Source organism: Harmonia axyridis, chromosome X, assembly GCF_914767665.1.
Source record: "Harmonia axyridis chromosome X, icHarAxyr1.1, whole genome shotgun sequence".
In the NCBI taxonomy this organism is placed as follows: Eukaryota; Metazoa; Arthropoda; class Insecta; order Coleoptera; family Coccinellidae; genus Harmonia; species Harmonia axyridis.
Window position 1 is genome coordinate 2051469 of NC_059508.1, and position 26289 is coordinate 2077757.

Consider the following 26289-nt stretch of genomic DNA (forward strand, 5'->3'; position numbering starts at 1 on the left):
TATTTGTAACATACCAAGGAGCGTTTGCTATCATCCTTAGAATTTTGGATTGGCTTCTCTTTATTATGAAAACGTTGGATATACTTAAACATTCCCAGAGCTTAATTCAATGTTTCGAATAGATTTGTATTGTACCTATACATAAGAAGCTTGTTTTCAAGTGATAGTTTTGATTTTATATTAATCAGCCAATAAAGGTCTTCAACTATTAGATCAACTTGTTTAAGTTATAAAAGCTGGAAATAAGGTATTTTCAATCACCTGTGTTCATTTCTGTTGGATGATATAGGTTAATCCTATAGACTCCGTGACACCAGGAATCATTTCACTTCGCCGTTTCGATTAATTTATTTATCTTTTTACAAAAAGCACTACATTGCATTACTGCTGAACCCAACTGATACTTTTGTCCACAGCAGGTTTTACTCTGTCCAAAGTATAGTGCTTTGAAAATGTAATGAAAAATATTCAGATTCCGTGGACAAATCAAATCATTTTTAGTTATTTATCTAGATCGTATAGACATTCGATTGAATTAAAATGGTTGAGCAGTCAAAAGCCAGTGAATTGAAAAAAAAAACAGAATGAAATAAGATATAGTAGGAGGTACTAATAGCAAGCGTATGTTTCTTTTTTACTCCTGTCTTCTTGATTTTGTATAACAAGAGATATTTTGGTACCAAAATCTCCACTTTTTGTGAGCACTTATATGAGAGTAGAAATTGTAATCAATAATGAAAGAATAAGTTTTCCTTTGATCTTTATGCCGATTTTCCTCTCGATCCGACAATCATTTAATCTTATTCTAAAGAAGAAATTCAATTTTCCCTGTTTCAGAAATTGTTATTTTGGGTATAATTTCAAAAGTCTGAAGCAATAGGTTTTGATGGCATAAATCCTTTCACTTTAAATATCTGTCTCCCTTTCTGATTTCTTACATCACTCACATCATCAACTTCTGTATTGATAGGTCTGTCTCTCCATTCGAGTGTAAGCGGGTTATACCTGTGTCAGACTCCAAAGCTTTTAGTAATCTGAGGCCTATAAAGGAATTTCCGATTTTGTCGAAAATTCTTGAGAAGGTTTTGAAAGCTCAACATTCATGCTGATAAAGAAAGAACATATTCAAAAATAAATAACTTTGAGAAAATCAAAAGAAAGAAGGTGAAAATTGTCCACATCGAGTATTCGTATCCCGAGTCAGCAATTCATTCTCACGAAACAACTGATTCCGCTATGTGAATCGGGAAAACATGCAGTGAAAAAGGAGAAAACCCACCTACAACTTGGAGATATCCTACTTGACTAATCATCGGATTTGTGTTCACTTGACACATGTAGTAACCTCTATCTTCCTGTTGTACGCTGCTGACGTGCAGAAGCCATGTCTTGGCATTATCGTGGGACACGCTGAATCGAGCTATTCTTGAAATTACATGACGGTGGATTGTCAGAATCATCTGACGATCTATGTGAATCCAGGCCACCTGCAAACAAATAAATATAAATGAATTTCGTGCTCTCTGCAGACCTAGTCCCTTTCACACTTGCAGAAGGACTTGAAACCTGAAATTTGACAGATAACAAACGGTTTTCCCGCTATACGGAACCGCAAGGCTTTTCTTAACATTCCTACGGATCTCTCAGAAGACATGTTAGTATTTCAGGATTTATTTCCAATGTGATTTAAAGTATGCTGTTTTTTTGGCATCATAAATGGAAGCAGAGACGTTTGAAAAATCATATGACGTTATTCCCAATCGAACCGCAGTTTCTGAAAAAATTTAACGTAGGTATTCCTTGGATAATTTCAAGAAAAAAAGTCCTATAAACATGGTCTCGCAAACACCTTGTTTTCCAGATACATGTTGTCTCTGGTAGTTCTTCTTTTTTGTGATGATTATATAAGTTTATCGAATCTTTATCTCCACTACAAATTGGGCAAATACGTACCAAAACTTGTAATTAAATCACATCTTACTTACTGGATCTTTATAATAATTTGGATTATTCCAAGAATCAGTAGCAGATACGACAAAAATACAAAATGCCAAAAATTGTAAAAGGTACTGGACTAAAGTTTCCATTTTCCAAAAAAAGTCTTAGGAAAAAGAAGCAAGCACTGTTCCAAAAAAAATATCACCTTATTGATTTGCATTCAAAATTAGCAAAAAACATGACAAAACTTCAAATTGAAATATCTATGCCAAATTAAGGTTGAATATTCTGTGGAGAAAGATCCTATAGAAAAAACCTCAAAAAAATCAAACTATAACACTCTGTATCTCTGAAACAAAGCGACTGCGTGTCAATGTTTGAAAAACTTTTTTTCTTGAAATGATCTGAGGAATCTGTCATTTTCATTTAAGATTTAACACCCTGTATAAGGAGGAATTATGAATCACGTGAGAGGAAATGATATAAATCCAGAAGACGCAGAACATTTTTTTGTAGAATCGACCAAATGGAAAATGAAAGACGAGAAGTTATATCTGGAATATTTTATGAACCGCTTTCAATAACAGATATAGGTTTATTGATAAGTTGTAATGTATAGAGCAAATACATAATATGCTGTTCTTTGAAAAACAAAAAAACAATAGCCCTATAAAAACCTTAGTTGATGTGGATATCAGGGAGAAAGGAAGAATAAACTATTCCACATTTATGATATGTCATATTCAGAAAAATGAATAATATATTTGTCTGCATGCACTTTAAAGCCGATGTAGTAAATGTGAATCAATAAAAGATATTTTGTGTTTAATATCCGATACAAGGTATGTTTTTGACATAACAACATCTCATCATCAGCTGGTTGAACTTCCTGAATCAATAAAGTAAGTGAAATAATTGTTCTCCAAGAAACAACTTCAACTAACTGTGTTTGTTCTCAAACTGACTCAACCACTAGTTAAGTTTATACGAAGAATTCATTATATTCTTAACAGATGCAGTCTATTCTTTTGAGATGTTTTTTATCACATCAGTGATTATACAAATATACAGGGTGGTCCAACGTTAACTTAACACTTCGATTTCCCTTTTAATTGAAAATGTGGAAAATCGCACGGATCTGTAAATTTCTGATTCGAGGGGGAACAACTTTTCCGCTTTTTTCATCCCCGTAACTTCAACCCCCCAACGAGGGTGAGAAATGAGGGGTGTTGAATTTTGGAAATCGTATGGAATACTATTCGACCCTTAAATTTTGCTTCAAAATATCCATCGATAATGAAATAACAGCGAAAATAGTGAAAGAGGCAATGTGGAATTCATCTCGAGAATATTAATGCCTATTATTTTACCTGTCATTCCCTTATCGATGGAAATTTTGAAGCGAAATTTCAGGATCAGATAGTACTCGGTAAGATCTTCAAAATGAGGTATCGCATCACCTCTCATCATCATATTTCAAAATCAAGGGGTTCTACTCAGCCCCGTTAGGGGTTTCGTAGTTCAGAGATACGAAGAGTGGACAAGTTGTTCCCCCTCGTATTGAAATTGAACGGACCGAGCGATTTTCCACATTTTCATTTCAAAATCAAGGGAAAATCGAGGTGTCAAATTTTCGTTGGACCACACTGTAATTAAGGATAAATGGCTAAAAGCACCAAATTTTTTTCATATCATATTCACTTGATAATAGTCAATCAGTTACAGAACTTTTAATAATTAATAATATAGGGAGAAACACTGATCATAAACCTTTTGTTTTATTGTGTTGGTCTTTGCCAAAAAAAAATCGTGATTTAAATTCAGCATGTAAGTATATAGCGAAAAAGCGTGATTATGAATTCACGAAACCATTTGTTAAATTAGAAGGCGAATAATTTACAGGATTTTAATTATTCAATACAGAGGATGAATGAACAATGTTTTTGAATGATTAAATAAAAGCTCGTTTAATTATTGAGGAAAATGAGATTGTTATGTGAAAACAGAATTTCAATGAAGCAAATGATTTGGATTATGGATTGGCTGAACTTTATTGGATTATTCGATTAAATCATCATACGCACCAGATGATCAATGAAATTGTATTTTCTAACTGCAAATCTGTAATAGCTGATGTATACTGCTTCACAAAAGATGAGGAAGTTCAAAATTTTGTGGCCGTTTTAAAGTTGCCGATTCGTGGCTACCAAATGCCCATTTATGAGAAATAAAATGTCGACTTTCTTATATTTTATTACAACTACCCTAAAGAACATAAAAATTTTTTTGTACGATAATAATGATAATAGAGTCTTTATTTGGCAAATTTAGGGGCAAAGTCTAGCCAAGGCTACTCCACTCAAAATATATTTTTACCACCATTTAGTTATAATACATGGTCAAAAATTTCATTAAATATAATTCAATGTGGTTGAAAAACACAGATAACTTCACAGCGCTTTATCTCTCATTTCACTTTTTGAGAGACACGACGTTTTTTCTCATTCAAACTTCATATTTATTCGTCGAGTCATATCAGTTAATTTCTTAATTAAGGTATTTAACAAATTTTAAGCCGGTAGCAAAAATAACTTCGTTGATTAGGATATTCCATTATACATATCAACAAGGATCTCATTATCAATATGGCTTTCATTTAATGAAGACAGCACTTGAAATAATAAAATATAAAAGGCAGATTATATAACCGAATAAAATTTATTTATTCATTGAATCACTCACAAACGCAATCTAGACAATAATTACATGAAGAAACCACTGCCAGGAGCATTTGTACAACTTTATACAGGGTGAGTCTTTGACTTGTACATATAGTTCAACAATTTTTTCCTTAACTGTTTGTTTCGCTTCGGCTCAGTTGAAAAGAGCGGTCGAAATTCTATAAAAAAAAGTAATTTTTAGTAATATCTACAAAATGGAATAGAATTGAAGGCAATTATTTTCGGAACATAATGTTCAATTGATGTGATGACCTCTTCTTTCGTAAAGAAAAAAGTGTTTCTTTTGACCTCGGGAATCTTTGGTTGAAATATATGCACTAGTCAAAGACTCACCTTGTATTAATGTGAATTTCGAAGAATTTGGCAGTTAATCTGCCCTCATGGTGCCTAGCTTCATCATATTGTTGATTTGTTCATTTCCTTTTCATTGTATTAGCTAGAGGAAGGCGAAATATAACACCGAAACATAACACCGAAATGTCGCTCTAAGATCCTAAGTGTTTCATTCAGTTCCTCAGCCCGAGATTAGCTGTCATTCAAGAAATTTGTGACGGAACGAGAATAGTTCATCAATGTTAATACTTTTCATAGAGGTTTTCAGGACTTATTTCGCACGCCACTGTTAACGTCGGTAAATCCCGTAAGAATTCACGTTAATGTGAATACCGAATATACCTTGATTCCTTCTGACATGTCATCCATTAATTTACATTTCTGCAGTCTTGTTCCAACACCAAAGCAACATGTCGTGTTTGCTGCATTAACGTACTTGCTCCCAGGTTTGTCTTTACGTTCGTATAAGATGGCACTTTTGCCTCTTTTTAATGTATCATAAGTAGCGCAGGAGAGATTTTCAGGGTTGAGGTAATCCGTGAGTGGCAGCTGCATCACTGTGTTACATCCCCTAAGCCACGTGACGTGGCACATAAATAGCATACTTTCGATTAATGTACCCTTTTGGAAATTGAGCTGCATACCAAACGCCATCTCCGATATTCTACGATAGTTCCATATAACGGGGGAGAACGGACAGAATGAAAATTTCAGCTTGGTTTCCCCTTCTGGATGTCCTGTTCTGGTTTCCACGTTGCATAATCGTAAAACCTTGATTATCCCAGATAGGAGTATCTGTGCAAGAAGTTTTCTTGAGTGGCTGATAGTTGAAGGTGGATGTAGCTCGAGAACACAAGAATCAATACAGTGAAACATTTCTTCTGGAGGACAATGGACCTGTTGAAGCGTTTACTAGCTGGAATCATAATTTTTTTTCTTTATAAATGATAATGTTGATTTATTGATGTTCGAAAATTTACATGTATTTCAAATAACAGAGATCTTGACCTAAACTAAGATTTGTTTTTCTGCTTCTTCTAATACAATTTTAGGCATATTAACTCAATATTACATTCTCCTACTTACATGAACACTTGAACATCAAAAAAATCAAGGAAGGAATGAGTACTTAGCAATTATATGGAAATAGATGTTCGAACGGAAAAAAGTTTCTTAAAAATGGATGAATTAAGAGTATGAATGTCTTCAATTTTTTGTTGGAATAGTTATCAATCTGAAGAGATCTTATGTCAACAGGTAGGATGTTGTAGATTTTTGGCAACAAGTTGATTCACGTTTCTATTGAAAAGTGGTAACTCTAGATTTTGTAATTCATTTCATGTGGTCTTATAATCGTGGGTTAGCAAATGAAAAAATATGCTTCATCTTTGGAAAATATATCAATCAAGATTGCACAGATTCAACAGCTTGTTACAGTCATGTAGGTCCTTAATTGGAAAAAGGCTTGGGTTTTCTAAGCATAACCTCGATAACCGTTTTCTGAATAACTTCTGAAGTCTTAAGATCCTTATCAAAAGCTCTACCCCATACGACAATACAATACCTCAGAATTGACTCAAAAATAAGAGAAGTTAAAATGAACAAGATGTTTTTATTGAGGATTTCTCTTCTTCTTTTCCGCTAATGAAAGTAATGTGATGATCTCATCTCAAATGTTGATCTACGATCACTCCCAAATATTTGATATATTTGGTTTTCTTTATATATTCGCAACCTGTCTGATTCCACACAACTCAATGAGTGTATGTTTAATATTTCTGTAATTGGTTGATCGTGTTCTGTTGCAGAAAATGCCATGAAAAATGTTTTTGAGTTATTCTGACTCAGAAGACTCTCATTCAACCACGTGATCATAAGTCTCATGCCCCTACCAACATTTTCTTAGAACTTCCCCCAAAACCGACCTCGAAATATAATAACTGTATCATCCGCATACGAAAGTATTTTTCCATATCCCATAACGCTACTGATTTCATTTATATAAATCAAAAATAGCACCGATCCAAGAACCGTTCCCTGAGCTAACCCAGAGTCCACTGTTTGATATAAGAGTTATTATATATAAGAATTATTTATTTTTTTCTTTGTTTCCTATAATTTAAATAGTTTTTCAATCATTCAAGTGCCTGGCCACGTATGCCAATTTTTTCTGATCTCTCTAGAAGGATCGTATGAGATATTTCATCAAATGCTTTTCTCAAATCTAAGAAGCAGGCTAGAGTTTTTTTATATTCTGTCAATTCATGTGGATTGGTTTTCTCAGTTCAAAAACAGCATCTCAGTCTTTCTAAATCTGAATTGATATGAGTTAATTAGAAAATTTTTTTCTGAGGAATCATAAATACGGTCTTTCAGACATTGTTTAAACATTTTTCCCGAGTTCTCTATAGTTAGTAAGAAATGATGAATCGCCACTCTCTGACTTCGTTTTTTGTTTGAGAAACAGGAAATTCTACATATTTGTACTTGATTTCATCATTATCAGCTTTTTGTATATCCTACCTACTTCAATAAAAAACTCATTGAAGCAATTATCATCATCCTCATCTTCTGAAATGTTATCTTGTCCGCGCTGTATACTGAATGTTTTCTGTTTACCACTTTTTTGTTCATTAGTTATTCCATCTTATATTTTCCACATGATGAATTAATCCCCAAGGCCTCGAAAAATAATTCCAAATTTTAGCACTCACTGAAAATTGGGAAAGTAAATTTTTCTCAATGTGTTCAAAGTATTGTAGGATTTCTTATATGCAAGTTCCACTGGAGATTTTGGTCTATAGTTGAGCCGTCAATATGTGTGCCATTCATAGAAGTTTAACTATTTATAGGTTATTCAGGAACCCTGAACGATGGCTTCGAGATGACGTCAAAAATAAAATTCAAAGCGATTAAAATCTGGTGAGGTCTAAGCCGGTTAGGAAGATAAACTGTCCCATATGCCGATGATCCTCTTTGTGGCCGTTACCGAACAGTTATATAAAACTATTTCATGTAATTTTTACTGCCCATCTTTCTCGAAAGACGAAAATGAATTATTTTTAGTTATTTTATACAGAAAGAGATTAATTTGTTACTTTCTATGAAATGGTGAACATCCAAAAGAAATCGTGCGTTGCATTTGGTGAACATTCATCAGATCCACATCGATTTTTTAGAACAACTCGTTGTTTCTATTGCTCCCTAGAGAAAAATTTCATCTCACACAATTAGAATATCAGCTCGAGTGGAACCAACGATAAAGAGCTCGATAAGTAGAGTTCAACAGGGTGGCAAGACTGCTGGACCTGTATCTGTGATCGTTAAAACGATGGCGGAACTATACCATCTCTTTATGCAACTTGAAAATTCTGCAATAAAACATGTGGAAAAAGATGGTTGAAAATTGATTGGTTCGATTTTACAATTGGAGTCATTTGGAAATGTTGGGGGAGGATATTCTGTTTTACAACACCTGACTGTTTTTCTTAATGATTTGAAGTTCTGGATTATCATGCCATACGCTAAATAAATAAATAAATCATGCGGTTTTTCAGATTTGAAAAAATTTTTGTTTTCAATTCATAGAAAGTCCAGACGTTTATAGAAAACTAATCATAATTTTGTTCTGACAATTTGCACATTGGAGTTTGAGACAATAATCTTTCTTCCTAAAATATTTTCAGACAGATTTCTTGATATGCTATAAAATATACTTGAAAAACTTTTTGTTTTCTTCCTAGAGTCCACTGTTGAATAATGCTGCCATTTTCAAATAACCGAGTTTTTCCCAGATAAATGAATTTCACTTCTTGTTGCAAATATTCTCTGTATTCACCATAAAATCGTACTCAACTCATTATATTTTTCTGTTCATCAATAAGAATTTTCCTTTTATTAACTATTTTGAACTTGTCACCAATTAAGATTATGTAATGTTGACTTTGATTGATTAAAATCCAGATGCTTTTTGGTCAAATTTTATCCAGTCTGATATATTGGTTCCTTTTGGTAACAATCAAATCATTCAATGATTCTTTGAAGGTGAAATCGTATTGCACAGGTTTTCTTCCACTAATAATCCAGGTTGTAATGACTTGCCTTCTCCTTTTTTCAAACAGTACTGTGAGAAATACTCAAATAAACTACTCAATTTGTGTTTGAAATTGATACAACTCTTTAGTTTCAAAATTTCTTCGATCAAAACCAATAACACAAACAAACTGAAGTCTAACCTCCTGACAATGACATTTCCAATGCCAACTCGACCTCTGCAATTCAAAATGTTACTGAATGAGCCAGTACCAAATTATTTTTGACTTTTCAAAGCCACCCGGGATTTCAATAATTCCTGAATGGACTATAGATGAAATCAGCGCTAAAAAAAAAGGAGAGAAGTGAAGTCCAACCAATATATCTTTAAACGTAATTCATACCATTTCAATTCGAATACCTCCATAATCTCCGTATAATGAGTAGGCAAAGTATCTCAATTTCTCGTTTGTTGAGTAGGAACAGGGAATAATGTGTTCCAGTTCCAGTATTAGAGGGTGCACCATCTTCATCCGGTCTACACCACTGCCGTGTGGGGGGAAAGTTCACGTTTAACCCCTGAATATTGCGGGTGCGCTGTTCAAATTTACAGTTCCGAGGTCTGGTGAAAAATTTACGTAATCTCTTTTACCGTGCATTGAAACGGATGCTACATAATTCATGGTAATAATATATTTCGCGTTAATCGCAACGCTTTAACATGTATTTTTGCATATTCCAAATGCAGCCCTCGTGAATATCTCGCGAAGTAGGTATTGCATGAACTATAAGAAGAGTCAAATTGGCTGACTGAAGTTATAATAATAATAATAAATAATAATACATAGTTTACAACATGAAATGAAATGAAATAGGGTCAAAAAAAGTAGTATAATTTCTAGTTATTTACTAAATAATCTTGTAGGCAATAGGGTTCCATTTCCACCAACATCGAGAATATTCCCTACTTATACAGGGTGTCCCGGGAAGAATGCGACAAACGAATACCATGAATTAAAGTCATCAAGGAGGACCAGTATCAAGAGGTTTCAATCGCCTGAGTGCCTTCGTTTGGGATATACAGGGTGATGTTCATATTATGAGTGAAATTTCACTGTTGAATAACTCTTTAACTAATCAACCGAATAATTTCAAATTTTGAAGTTTTGTCACCCTTTCCTATCGCCTTCCTTCAATATTTCTGAATTCGAGTGAATCAGATCCGGACTAGGAAAATTTCAGACTTTTCCTATTTTCGTGAATATCGGATCACCCTGTACGTGAACATTATGATTTTTTTCATTTTCGGAACCACAAAGAATCAATTCATTATAAAAATTCTGAATCTCTGCTTGGCATGGTCATACAGGATGATCAATAAACATTCCCTTATGAGTGAAATTTTTTTAGTTCAATAACTCTTCAAGAAATCTACCGAATAATTTCAATTTTTGAAGTTTTGTCGCCCTTTCCTATCGCCTTCCTTCAATATTTCTGAAATCGAGTAATTTATGTTTCCAGATCCGTAAAATATTAGTCCATATCTTAATTTTGACTCTATCATTGAATAATATACGGTTTTTGCTACTTCAGCATTTAGATATTTAGCTGTTACTCTGAATGCATAAAATGATGATGCTATTTTGTCTTCTAAATTTGCTATATGTGTTTTCCATTTCAAATCACCATCAATGTGTATAACTAGAAATTTTGTATGTTCTGATATTTTGAATTCTTGATTTTTTATGTTGATTTTTCCAGGATTTTCTTTGGAATGTATTGGATGGAATAATATCATCTTGGTTTTTCGTTTTGTTGAGTATTGAATTGTTATTCTCTAATCATTCTTCAGTGAAGTGCATTATGTTCTCAGTTAGATTTTTGAGATCAGGCCATAATGGTTGTACTGTTAGGAGGTTTGTATCATCTGCATAGTGAACATTTGTTATTCCTTTCCGGTTCTCGATCAGAGAAATAAGACCAAAGTCGTTAATATAAATTAGAAACATTACTGTCCCTGCTACCCTCTTAAGTGTTCTACCAATGACATTCGAATGAAATTTGATATCCTGATAGATATGACCGAAAAATCAAAGTGTAAGAAGAAATAGCACTATTAAGTTGACAATATCGAAAAAAAAATTTATTGGGAAATCTTGAAAGAAACATGGGTTAAATTGATCAACAATGATAATAATAAGAAAAATTAAAACTGCAAACAGTTAAATAACACCTTCCAAATTGAAAAATGTTCCACGCAAATACCAAACATGACGGTGACGTCATTACTCGAGAGTAATTCACCTGTATATCAGATTATTATTTTAAAATACGGTAAATTAAAATAAAAAATCGACGTGTTTCAGGATTAATTCTTAAAATGGTCTGTTTAGCTGAAAATGAATTTGTTCCATACTTTACGGACACAGTGTATATGTGCCAAAATATCCTAAGAAAGAATTGAATTATCCAACACAAGCATTTCAAACCGATAATATTCTAACTTTGTGGCGAGATGATAGAGCGATCGCTTTGGAAAATGAGTTCTCCATAAGATCGTAAGATTCGTAGTATTCGTTGAAATAAGAACACACTTCCCTACGATACCCTATTCGTTATGAAAGCCCAACTGTCACGAACTGCCACTGCTATATAGGATCGAAATAAATTAAAATCGACAAAAAGAACAAACATCAAAACTGAAAAACTGTCAGAATCAAATTCATATCGTTTGTTCGGCTTTGACTCAGTTTGAATGCGCTATTCCAATTTTGTTGACCAGTTTACATCTAAAACTCTCAAATTGATGTTTCTGTACCAGTTAATCGTACATGCGATTCGTGAATATGAACTGAGAGAAATCCCGATTTAAAAAACCTCAATTCCTTGTTTGATTAAAATTGTTTCATAGAAGTACGCAATAATTGTGTACATTTCTGAAACTTCGATTCTTGATGAATTTGTACACGTTATTTGCTTAGTTTTCACAAAATATTGTATAGAATATTCCCACGTCATAAATACTCCGTTTTAACTGTAATTTTTCATTAAAAAATTATATAACCAATCTCTGAAAAAATTCAGAAATCCAATTCAATGTCAAATAGTATAGTTACTCCTTGCTAACAAATTTTTTCTCTTGACATTATGTATTTTGTGAGAAGAATTGAGACCCATTGTATGAAATCGATTCAATGAAAATTATATTTTCCATGGGAGAATTCTCCCAAGAATTTAAAAGAATCGACGTATCCCTTTCTTGAGGCTGGTATCCAATGTTCATATTTTAAAAATTAAAATCAAATTGGTAGTCCCAACAAAGGATGGGTTCCCCTTTTATGTTGCATGTTATCTGGAGGTATCTCTCAAAAATTTATTTCCGCGTTTAACCAGAGCGAAAACCAACTCAACTCCCTCTAGAGTTCTTCAATTTCATTCTTTATTAACTTTTGCCGGAACTTTATGTTGGGCCCTGTTACGGCCCTGGGATGAGCCTTTCGAACATTCGGATGAAAACAAAAAGCCATTTCGAGGGTACACTCGGGGACATCGTTCATCACTGCAATTATATCGATATAATGTCAACCCCTGTTAGAACAGTAATCAGAGATTACTTGGAAAGAAGCGGTTACGTTTGGGGAAATTGATAGAGGAAAATGGCTCAAAATCGGTCGCTAAATAATAGTCGATCGTAAAAATTTATTATCTGATCACGTTCACTCGAATCTAGTATTGGTTGACCTGAAAATCGCTGAAAGATACTAACGAACAACTCGAACGTATACATATAGGTGTCCTAAAAACATCCGCATTTCATGAAAAATGAATTTTTTGATGATGTTTTAGGTTGACCTTTAACCATGAGAACGTTGAGAACTTGGCAAGAAGAACTTGGCAGGAGTTTTTGAAGATGACAGAGAACGAATGCTAATAATAATGTTGGAAAATGTTGAGAAAGATATTTTTTGCTATACGTGGGTTACTATTTATGTATTGAGAATACAAAAAACAAACATACGATTTTGATGCAAAATATTTTTATTGCTTTTCAAACTAATCGTATTTAAGATCTATACACTTCTGCCTGTGATTGAACTATCATTCGAAACAATTTTTCCAATCAGAAGATGGTAGTTCTAAAACAGGCATTTTGAGGACCTCAACCTGATCTTCGGGCGTTGAAAATCGTTATCCACGAAGTTTATTTTTAATTTCTGGAAAGAAGAAGAAGTCATACGGTGCCAAGTCGGGGATATTAGGCGGATAACCCATTAATTTGATTTTTGTGTGTCCCAATACTCATTCGTCGCATTTGATGTGTGTGAACTCTCATTGTCATGATGCAGGATGATTCGTTGTTTTGGGTTTGTTTCTCTCAATTTACCGAAAACTTCAGGCAAACAAATGGTTTCATACCACTCTGAATTTACAGTCTTTTAATTTTCAAGAGCCACAATTGCCACAGGGCCAGTTTTCGTAAAGGAAGACGCCACCATTTGCTTCTTACCGCTTCAAGAACGAAGAACTTTTGTTGGCTTTGCTTCAAATTGAAACACCCAAACTGCCGACTGGCCTTTTCTTTCTGGCTCGTATGCATAAATTCACGACTCGCCACCTGTAAAGATATTGATATCTCTTTGGATGCACCACAGTCGTATTTCGAAATCATTTCACGCCACCAATCGACACGAGCAATTTTTTGAGCGTCATTCAACAAATGTGGAATCCAACTTGCAAAGATCTACAGAACACATAAATGTTCGTGCAAAATCTTATGTATGCTAGTCATACTAATGCTTGAACATCTCTCGATTTCCTGATATATCACATGACGATCTTCTCCAATTAGTTTTCGCAAAGCGTCAATATTTTCCGGCACAACGACGTATTTTGGACGACCTTCTTTAACTTCGTCCGTGAGCGAACTACGTCCAAGTTTGATTGAATTCAGAGTTCAAGCGATATACAGTGGCTTTAAATGGTGCTTCATCGCCAAAAGTTGAATTTAGGTGATAGATGCATTCTCCTAATTTTCATAGCTCGAAATTTTTCACGATTAAATCCATATTTTGACAGAGAAGCAATATCAGTATTGCCAATTCTCAATACATAAATAGTAACCCTAGTATATCGAACATTTTCCGTATTTCTTGTAGATTCTTCAGGATCTACATTTTTGGAAAACTGGATGAGAGCAAACAGACTTCCATTAATTATTAAAGTAAGTGCAGAGCCAACATTGGTAGCTTGAAAATGAAACAGCTGTTCATAAGCAAACAAACGCTCCCGGCTTCAACTCCTACGGCACCCATTTTCCTTGTTTCTGAACCATTCCCATGACTTCCAGGCGTTTTGAAATGGCTTGTTGCATCACTCCCAATGATCCTGCCAATTTTTGTTGCATGTTGCGTTTGACACGAGTCTTGATCAAGTAATGTCTCCAATTCGGCATCTTCAAAAAGCAGCCCTCTTTCACCGCTATGCCGGTCTTGAAGAGTTGAGCGGCCTCACTATAGGTATTTGAGAGCATTCGATGAGTGTCAGCCGTAGATTTCTTCATATTTAAGTAGAAAATTAAAACCTCTCGCAAATGACGAGAATTCTGCTCGTAAGCTGACATTTTTAATCGAGAATAACTTTATGATGCAGATAGAAATCAACTAATATTTTGATGGCATTATGTTTAAAAATACCTTAGCTTATTTTATGTCATCTAAAATCTATTTATTTCGACTACCACTTACCTCTACAGCCATCTTTCGCAAAGAGGTATACCTAATATTGTTTGCACTTTGTACCGCGAGGCGAACTGTTATGCTCATAAAAGTGAATTGACCGATCAGGTCTGACCAACGTTCCATCGCGTCGACTGTTGTATATTTATTCCAATAACTTCATTCATCAATGTGATATTATGAATTTAATTTCTAGGGACTGGTTTGACTACACGAAACCAGAATTCTGAATATACACTGAGAGAAATCCATATTTTTTTATTGATAAAAATTTTATTATTTCATTTTATTTGGAGGCTATTTATTAACAACTATAACAGCAGATTTATATTCAATATATTCATTAATAATTAAATTATGCATTCAAAAAAGTTTATTAATAGAGAATTAAATATTTGTTTACAAAGTATTTGATAATATTTAATATATTTCGGTCATAAATAATTTATATCAACTCACGTTATCTCCACAAATAGCATAGATTCATTGTCAACAAATTTTCAACAGGTAGTTAACGAACATTTCCATTTATGAATAAACTCTTACAAGAATTCAATAATTTATTCTCTCAAAATATAGGATTTATTATTAATTAACAAACTAAGATAATTCTGGCGATCCAATCTGTGGAAAAGTTTAAGAACACATACCTCAAAGAGAAGCGCATCTCCTTGAACGATCTGTCCTTGAACTTTTCCTTCGATTTGAATTTCCTTTTTAAATATAAAATCTGTGTTAATATGGGCTCATTGAACGCCGCTTAGCACATCTGTACTGAATTTTGGGTTCAGATCGTTTGTACCTGCTTACTTATTAGTGATGTTATCAGAACAATGGTTAGAGTGAACAGATGCAATCAAGATGACTAGGGTTCAAACCCGGATACCCTCAATATGAACTCTAAAAGATTACCTAGTTTGGCAAACGATTCTTCTCAGACCCTAAAAATCGGATAATAGAAACAACCAAAATAATTATCTAAGAAATACGATAACCATTACTGAATTGAAAATTTTTTTTTATGCAGCATGGATACATATCACATATAAATAAGGTTAATTAATTTTTACTCAATGATATATTTATTATTATTATTATTTATTTCCTTCAAATGGATATTTCTTCAGCATTATTTATATAAGTAATGCGTAAATAAATGAAATGTAATAATAAATGATGATTATTGGTGGGATTTCAAATAAATTATTTATTTCCATGAAACTAATATTTGTTTGTCCATATATCCAATAAATGATTTATTAACTATAATGCATTCTCGACAATATCATATAAACACTACTCCCAGTGTATGTACAAAACTGTTTTGACAGCAGAGTCTTGCTTCCGTTTAAACACCAATATTCAAATAACGTTGCATCGTTCGGTTCCGTTTTAGTCTGGACCTACGCTAAAACAAACCTAATAAACCACAAGCATATGCATCAATCCTTTCCTAGGATGCAACGCCCCAGCCATCAATCAGTTCCCATTTTACTAATTTATTTCGAAAACATCGTTGCGGCAGTAGGAGGGCACTATAAAATCGACCAAGATAGCTGCGATAACTTCATTCCTAATCTCATTTTTGATATTGCTCCCTAATCACGTTCCTCTGAGTTATGAACCGCCTGCACTTCCGAGGGACGTAATTTTACATCCCTATGTATAACATTCATTAAAAATGTATGGCTACTTGCTTCCTCTGCTACACCCATTTGGGGCTTCAGCGTACACTTATAAACGGCGAGAGACGTTCCTTCCTCCTGCTATTGCTCGTGAAGGATTGCCCTCGTGATGCCTGCCGCTTGGCATCTCGAGAAGAGTGGCCATTTTAGCGAAATATTGTTTATATCTTTCTGCATCTGTAGATCCAAAGGGTTATTTACGGTGGGGCTGTACGTTTTTCATTTTGAGAATTACGTCATTCGAAGCGAAGGAACGCGTTAATGTGTTTACCAGGGCTGAGAATTTTGCTGAAAGGATTATTGTTTCATGTGTGTAGGATCCCAATTATTTTTTCATTAGTCACCATATAGTCACCAATATGCTTGGTGATCTATTAGTTTCAATTTAATCATAATGGAACCAATTTCTATTGTACCCAAATCTTAAGAGTGTTTCATTAGTACTTCGAAGTGTTGAAGGCATGCCGTTTTCATTCAATTGATATACACAAGTCGTCTAAAGTCTTGCCCCCCCCCCTATGTTCTGGAAATGAGACGAATACTTTCCTCTATTTCAACAGCAATATAAAGGGTGTTTTTTTTTAGAGCTATAGAACTTTAAATTGCAATGAAACAACGATGAATTATTCGATTGTTATGAATTTTATTTATCCGCTAGATAATCTTGTGACATTACATTTTAAATATGATTTCTGGTATATGACCGCCACGGCTGGCTCGGATGTAGTCCAATCTGGACGTCCAATTTTCGATGACTTTTTCCAACATTTGTGGTCGTATATCGGCAATAACACGGCGAATGTTGTCTGCCAAATGGTCAAGGGTTTGTGGCTTATCCGAATAGACCAATGACTTCACATAGCCCCACAGAAAGTAGTGTAGCGGTGTTGAATCACAAGATCTTGGAGGCCAATTCACAGGTCCAAAACGTGAAATTAGGCGGTCACCAAACGTGTCTTTCAATAAATCGATTGTGGCACGAGCTGTGTGACATGTTGCGCCGTCTTGTTGGAACCACAGCTCCTGGACATCATGGTTATTCAATTCAGGAATGAAAAAGGTAGTAATCATGGCTCTATACAGATCACCATTGACTGTAACGTTCTGGCCATCATCGTTTTTTAAGAAGTACGGACCAATGATTCCACCAGCCCATAAAACGCACCAAACAGTCAGTTTTTCTGGATGTAACGGTGTTTTGACATACACTTGAGGATTAAATTCACTCCAAATGCGGCAGTTTTGTTTGTTGACGTAGCCATTCAACCAGAAGTGCGCTTCATCGCTTTACAAAATAAAATAGACGTAGTGCGCGATATGTATTCCGCACAGAACCATTATTTTTGAAATAAAATTGCACTATTTGCAAGCGTTGTTTAGGCCTGAGTCTATTCACGATGAATTGCCAAACCAAACTGAGAATAAATCACTTGACAGCTGTTGAATCGGTCGCCATCTTAAACAGTTATGCCATAGTAATCGCGATTCTTTTTGTTGTGGTTTCAGTTAACAAATTTTGCGCATGCGCCTGAGCTCATGCGACGCAACTAGATAACGCTATTTCTGATTCTCGTTAAAGGCTTAGTGGTCTATTACTCTATTCACCTCGTTGTACCAAATACTGCTTATTGATTACATGATGTCACAATTGCATGTATTTTTTTTACTGTACATGAGTTGAATTAATGACTACATTATTGAATGATCGACTACATTATTGAATTATTGATCAATATTCCATTATATATCGACAGAAGATCATGGTAGAAGAACATTTGGCAGAGTTATAAAAACGTTGGAGCACATGTATCTCCGAAAAATGTGAACCACACCAAATTTCACATAAATATTTTCTTTACACTTTCACAAAATTATTTCTACATTGAAATAACGTTCAAGATTGATTGAGTAGACGGCAGCCAGACGGACAGAAATAATTGATTGGTACATCGGTCGATACAATTTTCAATTCAAAATTCGAAATTGACAGACGAGCATGCAATAATGATATCGAATGGTAATAACAGATTGGCGAATGCGCCAGTGATGACTAATTAATTAATTATCAAATAAATTCCAAATCCTCATATCGGTGGATATGATATTCGAAATTATATAACTCTAGAATGAGTGAAATACGGAAAGTCATAAGGAATTCAATTCGAATGCCGCCATTCCGGAATTATCGTAACTATAAACATATGTACATTCAATAATGAATGTAGATCCAATATTGCCATTGAGTCATCATTAGCAACGTTATGCCTATACTTCTAAACTCGACACTTTGATGGAAACGTAAACATTTCCGTTTCATGAATGCGAAATCTAACTTGGATTCGTTCGTTCGAAAATGTGGCCCGTATTCAAATCATGTAGGCAAGCCTGAAATACTATTCGTTGGGACTCACATAAACATCATTTGGGTGATATGATAAAACTGAAGAATAAAAAGTGTAGTTTCGTTTCTTCGTGTTGAATTTTTCGTTTCTTCTTTTTTGTTTGGGGATGAACCCGAATGGAATATCTCAATTCGCATATATATTTCAATTGCCATTATATATTCAGTAGATAATTTATGAAAAGCACAAGCCGTTGCAGACCAGATCAATATGATCATTTACATTTTTTATATCTGGAATTTTCCACATACTCATGTAGAATATGTATTAGACAAGGGCTGTAAAATGGTTTTTATTTGTTACGGAAGATTTTATGGAAGAAGTTAAGTGCCTTTTCGTGACTTTTGTAATGACGGCAATACGTTCTTGCAGTAAGAGTTTTATCACAATCCCTAAATATTTACCAATAAACTGACTTCTATACTGAATTCCTAATTTTAAAGTTCTTGCGGGGGACTGTATAACAACGGAAAGTTATTGCATTAATGTTCACTATCTTATCAAGGCCTCTATAAAAACAGACTAGGCGAATTAATTCTATCACTGTTATATTTCTCGTGCTCTCGCCCATCTTACGTTCGTTGAGATTTGCTTCGTGCTCTTCGATGAAAATTACGATTTCGTTATAACTGGAATTGCTTAAAAGAACTTCGAAAATGTTTCCTCCAGCCTCACCGATACAGGAAATTCATCTTCAGAACAACTCATTCAATAAGTCCCGGGCCTAGAGCACAGATGGCACAACCAGTGACAAGATGCGTGTCTGGAGTCTGGAACGAGAGAATAAGTGACGCTACATTTGCTGTTGTTTGAAAAATGAATAAAAACGAGTTTCGTGATTTGACAATGCTGCTTGTATCAAATCGAATAAATGAACAAATGACGTCTCTAGAATTAGTTTGATGCACTTTTGACTCAATGAGCAGACTTAAGCTATTAATGGCTAGTGCTGAAATAAGCCTGATGTAAGTGGGTTTTATGTGGAATTCACTGCTCGCTTTATTCCATGTGTATTTAGTCATTAAAGGTCGTTGGACATATTTCTTTCAACCCGGCAAATAGGCCTAAATGAGGAACGGACAAACTATAGTCCTATTAATTTTTTTTATGTTGGAAAACTTCATCCGTTCGACCAAGCTGAAATACAAATACCTAAAATTATTCTAGCTCATTGTGTTTCATAACTTCCTGTACATTTAGGCTTATAACATACAAATATTACGAAAATATTTGGTTTTCATCTCCATAGATTGCGAACTCAATTGACCTCCTTTCAAATTCACAAATATAGGTAAACTTTAAATAATTTCTCATAACCTCAGAAATTGTTTGTCTTCTTCTCGATTTTGTGAAAAAGGCCTTCATGTCAACTGACTTTTTGCGGATCTCAAAAGGGAAAGAATTTTGGCACTAGTGAAGGCAATAACGAATCTTTCATAAAAGTTATTGAAAAGTATATCGAAAAAGGTGAACTTTTACTCTAGGCTTATTGAGCGAAGTGTTAATGAACGTTTCAAAAAATTAAATAACTTCAAATTAGTGCTCCATTCAATTTCAATTAAAAAATGCCATTGCATCATTCCGAAAAAACTTCATTCGAATAACAGAATCAAGTAGACAATCACGCTCCATCTCAGTTCAAAATATTTTTCCCACTATAACTCACGAATTTTCCCGCTGTTTAATCTCTGGCTGTCCGAGACTCACCTTCAGGGGAATAGAAAGTGGGCAAAAACACACAAAGACCAGGCGATGAAAAGGTCGAGGGCTCTCCAAATCGCCCGAGATTGCGTGTTTAATGAAGTGCGCGTAAAATAATAAAAACACCCGAATTCCATGCAGGTCGCAAATCTCCGATACAACCAATTATCACACAACACCACCTCCTCATTAAATTTGTTATTCATGAATTTGGCTCAGCTCGCGTCGGCGCCGTCCTCGGCACGCCTTTCCAGCTATTAAAAACAGTACTTACTCGCCGAACTGGATGCCGTTATTCACTTCTGAGTCTTCCCGTCTTCCTTTATAAAGTAAAATTTATAATATATGCTTTCAAATGTCAGGTTGAATTCTTTGAGGTACATCTTATGCTACTTCACTGAGAACGCGATATTAAATTTCAGAGGGGATTTTGGATACAAAGATTATCCTGAAATCACAGGTTTATATCAGTTTAACCTCGAAGAATTGATTTCGAAAAGTTAATTTCATTCAGTTCTGGTTCAAATACAAGATGGTCTTTAAAGATATTAAGTTTTTCCAGAACAATATTCTTAAGCAGACACGCCGCCAGGACCAGCAAACCGAACATTTTGCCGGGGCGCCAAATTTTAGGGGCGTAGTCAGTTAATAAAACATAATAGTACATTTATTTCTTGACACAAAAATATTTTCTTAGTGTAAATCTTTGTAGTCAGAAATTAAAATTACCAACAGCTTATTTCTTTTTTGAATCGGATAGGTACTCTCAACTATAGTTATGAAAAGACACTTTTAAGAACTACATTGTTTTTTTTAGTTTGTATAGGGTGTTTTTTTTAGAGGTATATAACTTTAAGTTGGCATTACTGTTCAAGATGGCGACCGATTCAACAGCTGTCAAGTGATTTATTTTCAGTTTGGTTTGGCAATTCATCATGGATAGACTCACGCCTGAACAACGCTTGCAAATAGTGCAATTTCATTTCGAAAATAATGGTTCTGTGCGGAATAGGTATCGCGCACTACGTCCATTATATTTTGTTAAGCGATGAAGCGCACTTCTGGTTGAATGGCTACGTCAACAAACAAAACTGCCGCATTTGGAATGAAGCTAATCCTCAAGTGTATGTCGAAACACCGTTACATCCAGAAAAACTGACTGTTTGGTGCGCTTTATGGACTGGTGTAATCATTGGTCCGTACTTCTTCAAAAACGATGATGGCCAAAACCGAGGCCAGAACGTTACAGTCAATGGTGATCGGTATAGAGCCATGATTACTAACTTTTTCATTCCTGAATTGAACAACCATGATGTCCAGGAGCTGTGGTTCCAACAAGACGGCGCAACATGTCACACAGCTCGTGCCACAATCGATTTATTGAAAGACACGTTTCGTGACCGCCTAATTTCACGATTTGGACCACTGAATTGGCCTCCAAGATCTTGTGATTTAACACCGCTAGACTACTTTCTGTGGGGCTATGTAAAATCATATGGCAGAAATCATTTAAAATGTAATGCCACAAGATTATCTTGCGGATAAATAAAATTCATGTCAATCGAGTAATCCATCGTTGTTTTATTGCAATTTAAAGTTCTATAGCTCTAAAAAAAAAAAATAATTTTTTTTCAAAAATATATAATGTCATATAAAATTCTTATTGAACTACAAAAATCATCAAAAGTTTAAGTTTCTCACGGAAAATTATTCTAGTGCACATCTTTTCGCCGCAATTCCTCTATTTTTCACATTTTGATTTGGAAATCATTTGAAACGACAAGGTTTGACTTTAACTCATTCTGGACGAATTTGATTTTTTGGCAATCCAGCCATAAACACAGTAACTGTCGAATAAAAAAAACTTGAAATTTTGAAGGTAGGTTCATTATCAGGACCATAGAATATTCAAAAAGAATATTGAAAAAGGAATTTCCAATATTTCTGTGCTCAATGGCTTTCAGCTGCATATCAATGCATTCCTTATTTTTATGTGTAGGTTGTTATCCTTGCTTATAAAGTTGAACTACAATCAGTTTATGCTTCCAAACGCCAAGATAAATTCCAGGTTTGTCTTTTGGCACTCGACTGAGGACGCTTTATTAAATTTCGAAGCGAATTGTGGATCTTAATGGAAAAGAAGATCTTCCTGAACTTCCAGATTTATATCAATCTAACTTCAGTAACCTAATTTCGAAAAGTATTCATCGTTTGCCTCTGTTTGAAACCCAGGCCAAATAAGCAAGCGCTCCTACTGTACAATCACTGTGGTGCAACCTCATAGTGAAGGTTAACAGCTTTCCTCAGGGCAAGAGGGAATATTCGCGCCAAAACAGATTGCTTTACAATGGAGGCTGGTTGTGCAATATCGCTCTTTTGGAGTTATAAAAGAAGCGATGCAAATAATGAAAATGGATTTTTTGAAATGGAGCTCTTCAGTTTCTGGAATTGTTGCTTTCGTAATATACAGGGCATGTTTCCGTCACATTAGTTATGGGGTATGTTTCCTTCATATTGGTTATGGTGCTCCAATCAATTTGATTTTTCAAATTGGTCTTTCGATTTATTTCGATAGTATTATTATTTTGACATTGGGAAAGTTTTTTCAAAAGTAAATGAAAAATTCATTTGAAATGATGAACCTTTCCACCAACCTCGATTCTCGAATAAATTAATTTCACTTTGGTTCATAATTTGCAATAATGAAGCTGTAGGGTGTTTTCTCATATGCCTCTGAAATTTTTTCAGTTAACATTTTTAGGAAGGCTGTCATCTATCCAGACCTTCTCTTTAAAATTAAAGCTATTGGAATAAAACTATCTATTTGCGTAAAAATGAAATTTCAACAATGGCAAGAAAACAATTAAAGATTTTCGAAGGATGAATTAATTTACATCAAGACTAGCGTACCTACATTCAATATTTTTTATATATTTTATAAAATTATTTCTCTTCTGAGTCTCATAGTTCTTCATTGGCCAATTCTCAATTATCACGGTAGATGCAATAACTATGTCCCTATCATTTCATTTTTGGTTTGCTCAAGATATACATATTTATTGCTGAACCAATACATCAGAACATATCTAACCTAAAACAACTGCTAACTGCAGAAAAAAACATAAGTGAATACTGTTTTTACCATAAGCCCTAAAATACTAAATATCTAATTTCCCACACTTCATGCCAACCACCATCAAGAATTCACACACCCAGAGGAGTTCAACAACCTCACAACCTCATCATAAATTTATTTCAATATTTATTGAATTTAGTAGTAGGTATTTTACCAAACATGATTTTAAAACTTGATGGCTTGATGGATTGCAAAACTTCAGGAGAGCAGGAAACACTCTTCTATAATATGTTATCCAACTTCAGAATAACAATAATTTTTTCATAAAGGTTTAATGAGTCTACTTGATGAAGAATATTCGATATAAATATCAAATAATTGACAACTTTGTATCTATTCCTTCACAATAATCTTTATGATATATTTGGTTTATTTTTGTCTTGAAATATAACTTCAATTCTAAAAATGACAATATCAATTTTATAACCACCCAAAAAAAATTCAAAATAACCAAAACTGTACAAATTGAGTAAACGGTTAACAAATTGAATAACTAAATTAACATAAAAATACACGTAGTGAGTTGAAAAATAACGTTATTTTGTTGGACTATAAGGCACTGATGGGAAAAAATTGTACAAGTAAATAAAAAAATACCGGAACGTACTTCTTTATATTGATTCAGTTATTCAATTTGTTAACAGTTTACTCACAGTTTTGATTATTTTGAATTTTCGTTCGGTTGGTTATCAAATTAATTTTATCATTTTCAGAATTGGAATTATATTCCAAGACAAAAATAAACCAAATATATCATAAAGATATGTTATTATGAAGGAATTGACACAAAGTTGTAAATTTTTTGATATTTATAATAATTTTTTTGTTAGTTTACACGACAATTCGTTCACATAATAAATTCACTGCTGTAAAGGAGTAGACAAACGAGAAATAAAGTTGCGATCCACAACTGGTGCAATCTCATCTCTGGGTGCATCATTTAGTTAATTCGCCTTTAAAGAAAATAAAATGAGAGTGGAATAACCAGATTCAATGACGAAGGATGACAGATTAATCTCGCAGCATCCATCTAATTCCCCTCATCTTAGGTTAAGCGAGGAATATAGGGGATTCAGGGATTATTACACGAACTCTTTACTCTGCAATAGGCAAACTTATTAATGATAAATACAATAAGCAATGTTATTGGAAATTATGCTGTCGATGTTGGATATTCTGTGCAGACAGTATCTGGCTATAATAGATTTAGGCTATCCAGGTATACCGACCCAATTATCCACAAAGTAGCAGATTTCATTAATAGTCGTGAATTAATATCTAGAGACCCGATGAGAGTGTTGCCTCAAAGTCTAGTGAATGGAAAGTTTTCAGGGAATTAAGCATCACCTAGACCCTTGCAGTAATTAAAATCTGACTTACGAGCTTCTTTCTTAATATTGCTAGAGCTTACGTATAAGCATCACGGGAAATATTGGAAAATAATTATCTAGCTAGATCGTAAATTGTGGATCGGAAATAAGGTGGAAGGCAACCAATTTGCTGCCACATATTTATTGGCTGCATTCGCTTTTTTTTTAGTTAGTTCATTGTCGTCAGGCAACCTCTCCATGTGAGCGTTACCGCATATGACATGATGCAAGTTTCGTAGGAATATTACTATCACATCTGTTCATATCACTCCATGTATTTGTATTTTGCAGTTCGTTCCAACTACTGTAATATTGCAAATTTTACACGAAAGTTCATTCTGCTACCTATCTAATGAACTATTCCAACTGATTAAGAAAACTTGTAAGACTTGTAAGAACTGAGTTATCATCTTAGAATTCAATATTCAGGTCTTATCTCTTTGGTAGATATCAGTGCGTTAAATTACGTGATGCATTTTCGGAGTACTTCCTGATAACTTCGGGTGTTCCTCAGGGTTCCATTCTTGGTCCTTTGCTATTCCTTGTATATATAGCTGATATGTATAAGGTTGTTAAGTTTGTTGACATCTATTTTTATTGCGATGACACTCAGGTTCATCTATCTTTCCTCCCCTCTGCCATTTCTATAGCTGTCGAACGGTCAAATGAAGACTTGTCAAGCATTGTGCAGTATTGCAGATGGAACAATCTGAGAATAAAGGTCAAAACATGTTTCTATATACCCTTCTCTACGAGAACGTTTTATGCGGAGGTTGAGGTTATGATAGGTGTTCAGAAGATTCCATCCTCCTCCTGCTGTAGGAACCTTAGTATATTTTTCGATTGTCGACTGTGATTTAGGAAGCATGTCTCGATGCTGTTGAAAAATTCTTTCCTTATTTGTATCGCCAGAGACAGTTTTTAGATTTCCATTCACGTAAGTATCTCTGCGAAACTCTTGTGCTGTCCAAGCTGAGCTTTAGATTGACAGTTTTTTTATCCTTGCCTAGATTCCATCGAGAGATATAGGTTGCAAAAAGTGCAGAGATCGTGCTGCCGCTACGTTTAAGGTTTTAAAAAATATGATAGGAGGATCAGTGATGGAATAAATGGGTTAGCGTGGCTCAGAATAGAAAATATTTTTCAGCTTTGGATGAGTATTACTGTATATCGAATTTTGAGTACGGGTATTCCTCCTTATTTGAAAGCCAGGTTG

The 26289-nt window shown here is 34.3% G+C and overlaps 1 protein-coding gene across 2 annotated transcripts in view; it reads right to left on the reverse strand.

The window, feature by feature from the left end:
• Positions 1-26289, reverse strand: part of LOC123686013 (lachesin) — a 295523-nt gene that overhangs the window by 98756 nt on the left and 170478 nt on the right. For both annotated transcript variants that reach the window (XM_045625925.1, XM_045625924.1), the window contains exon 3: positions 1280-1487. In XM_045625925.1, the coding sequence (XP_045481881.1) occupies positions 1280-1487 (208 nt within the window). The remainder of the gene's footprint in view (positions 1-1279; positions 1488-26289) is intronic.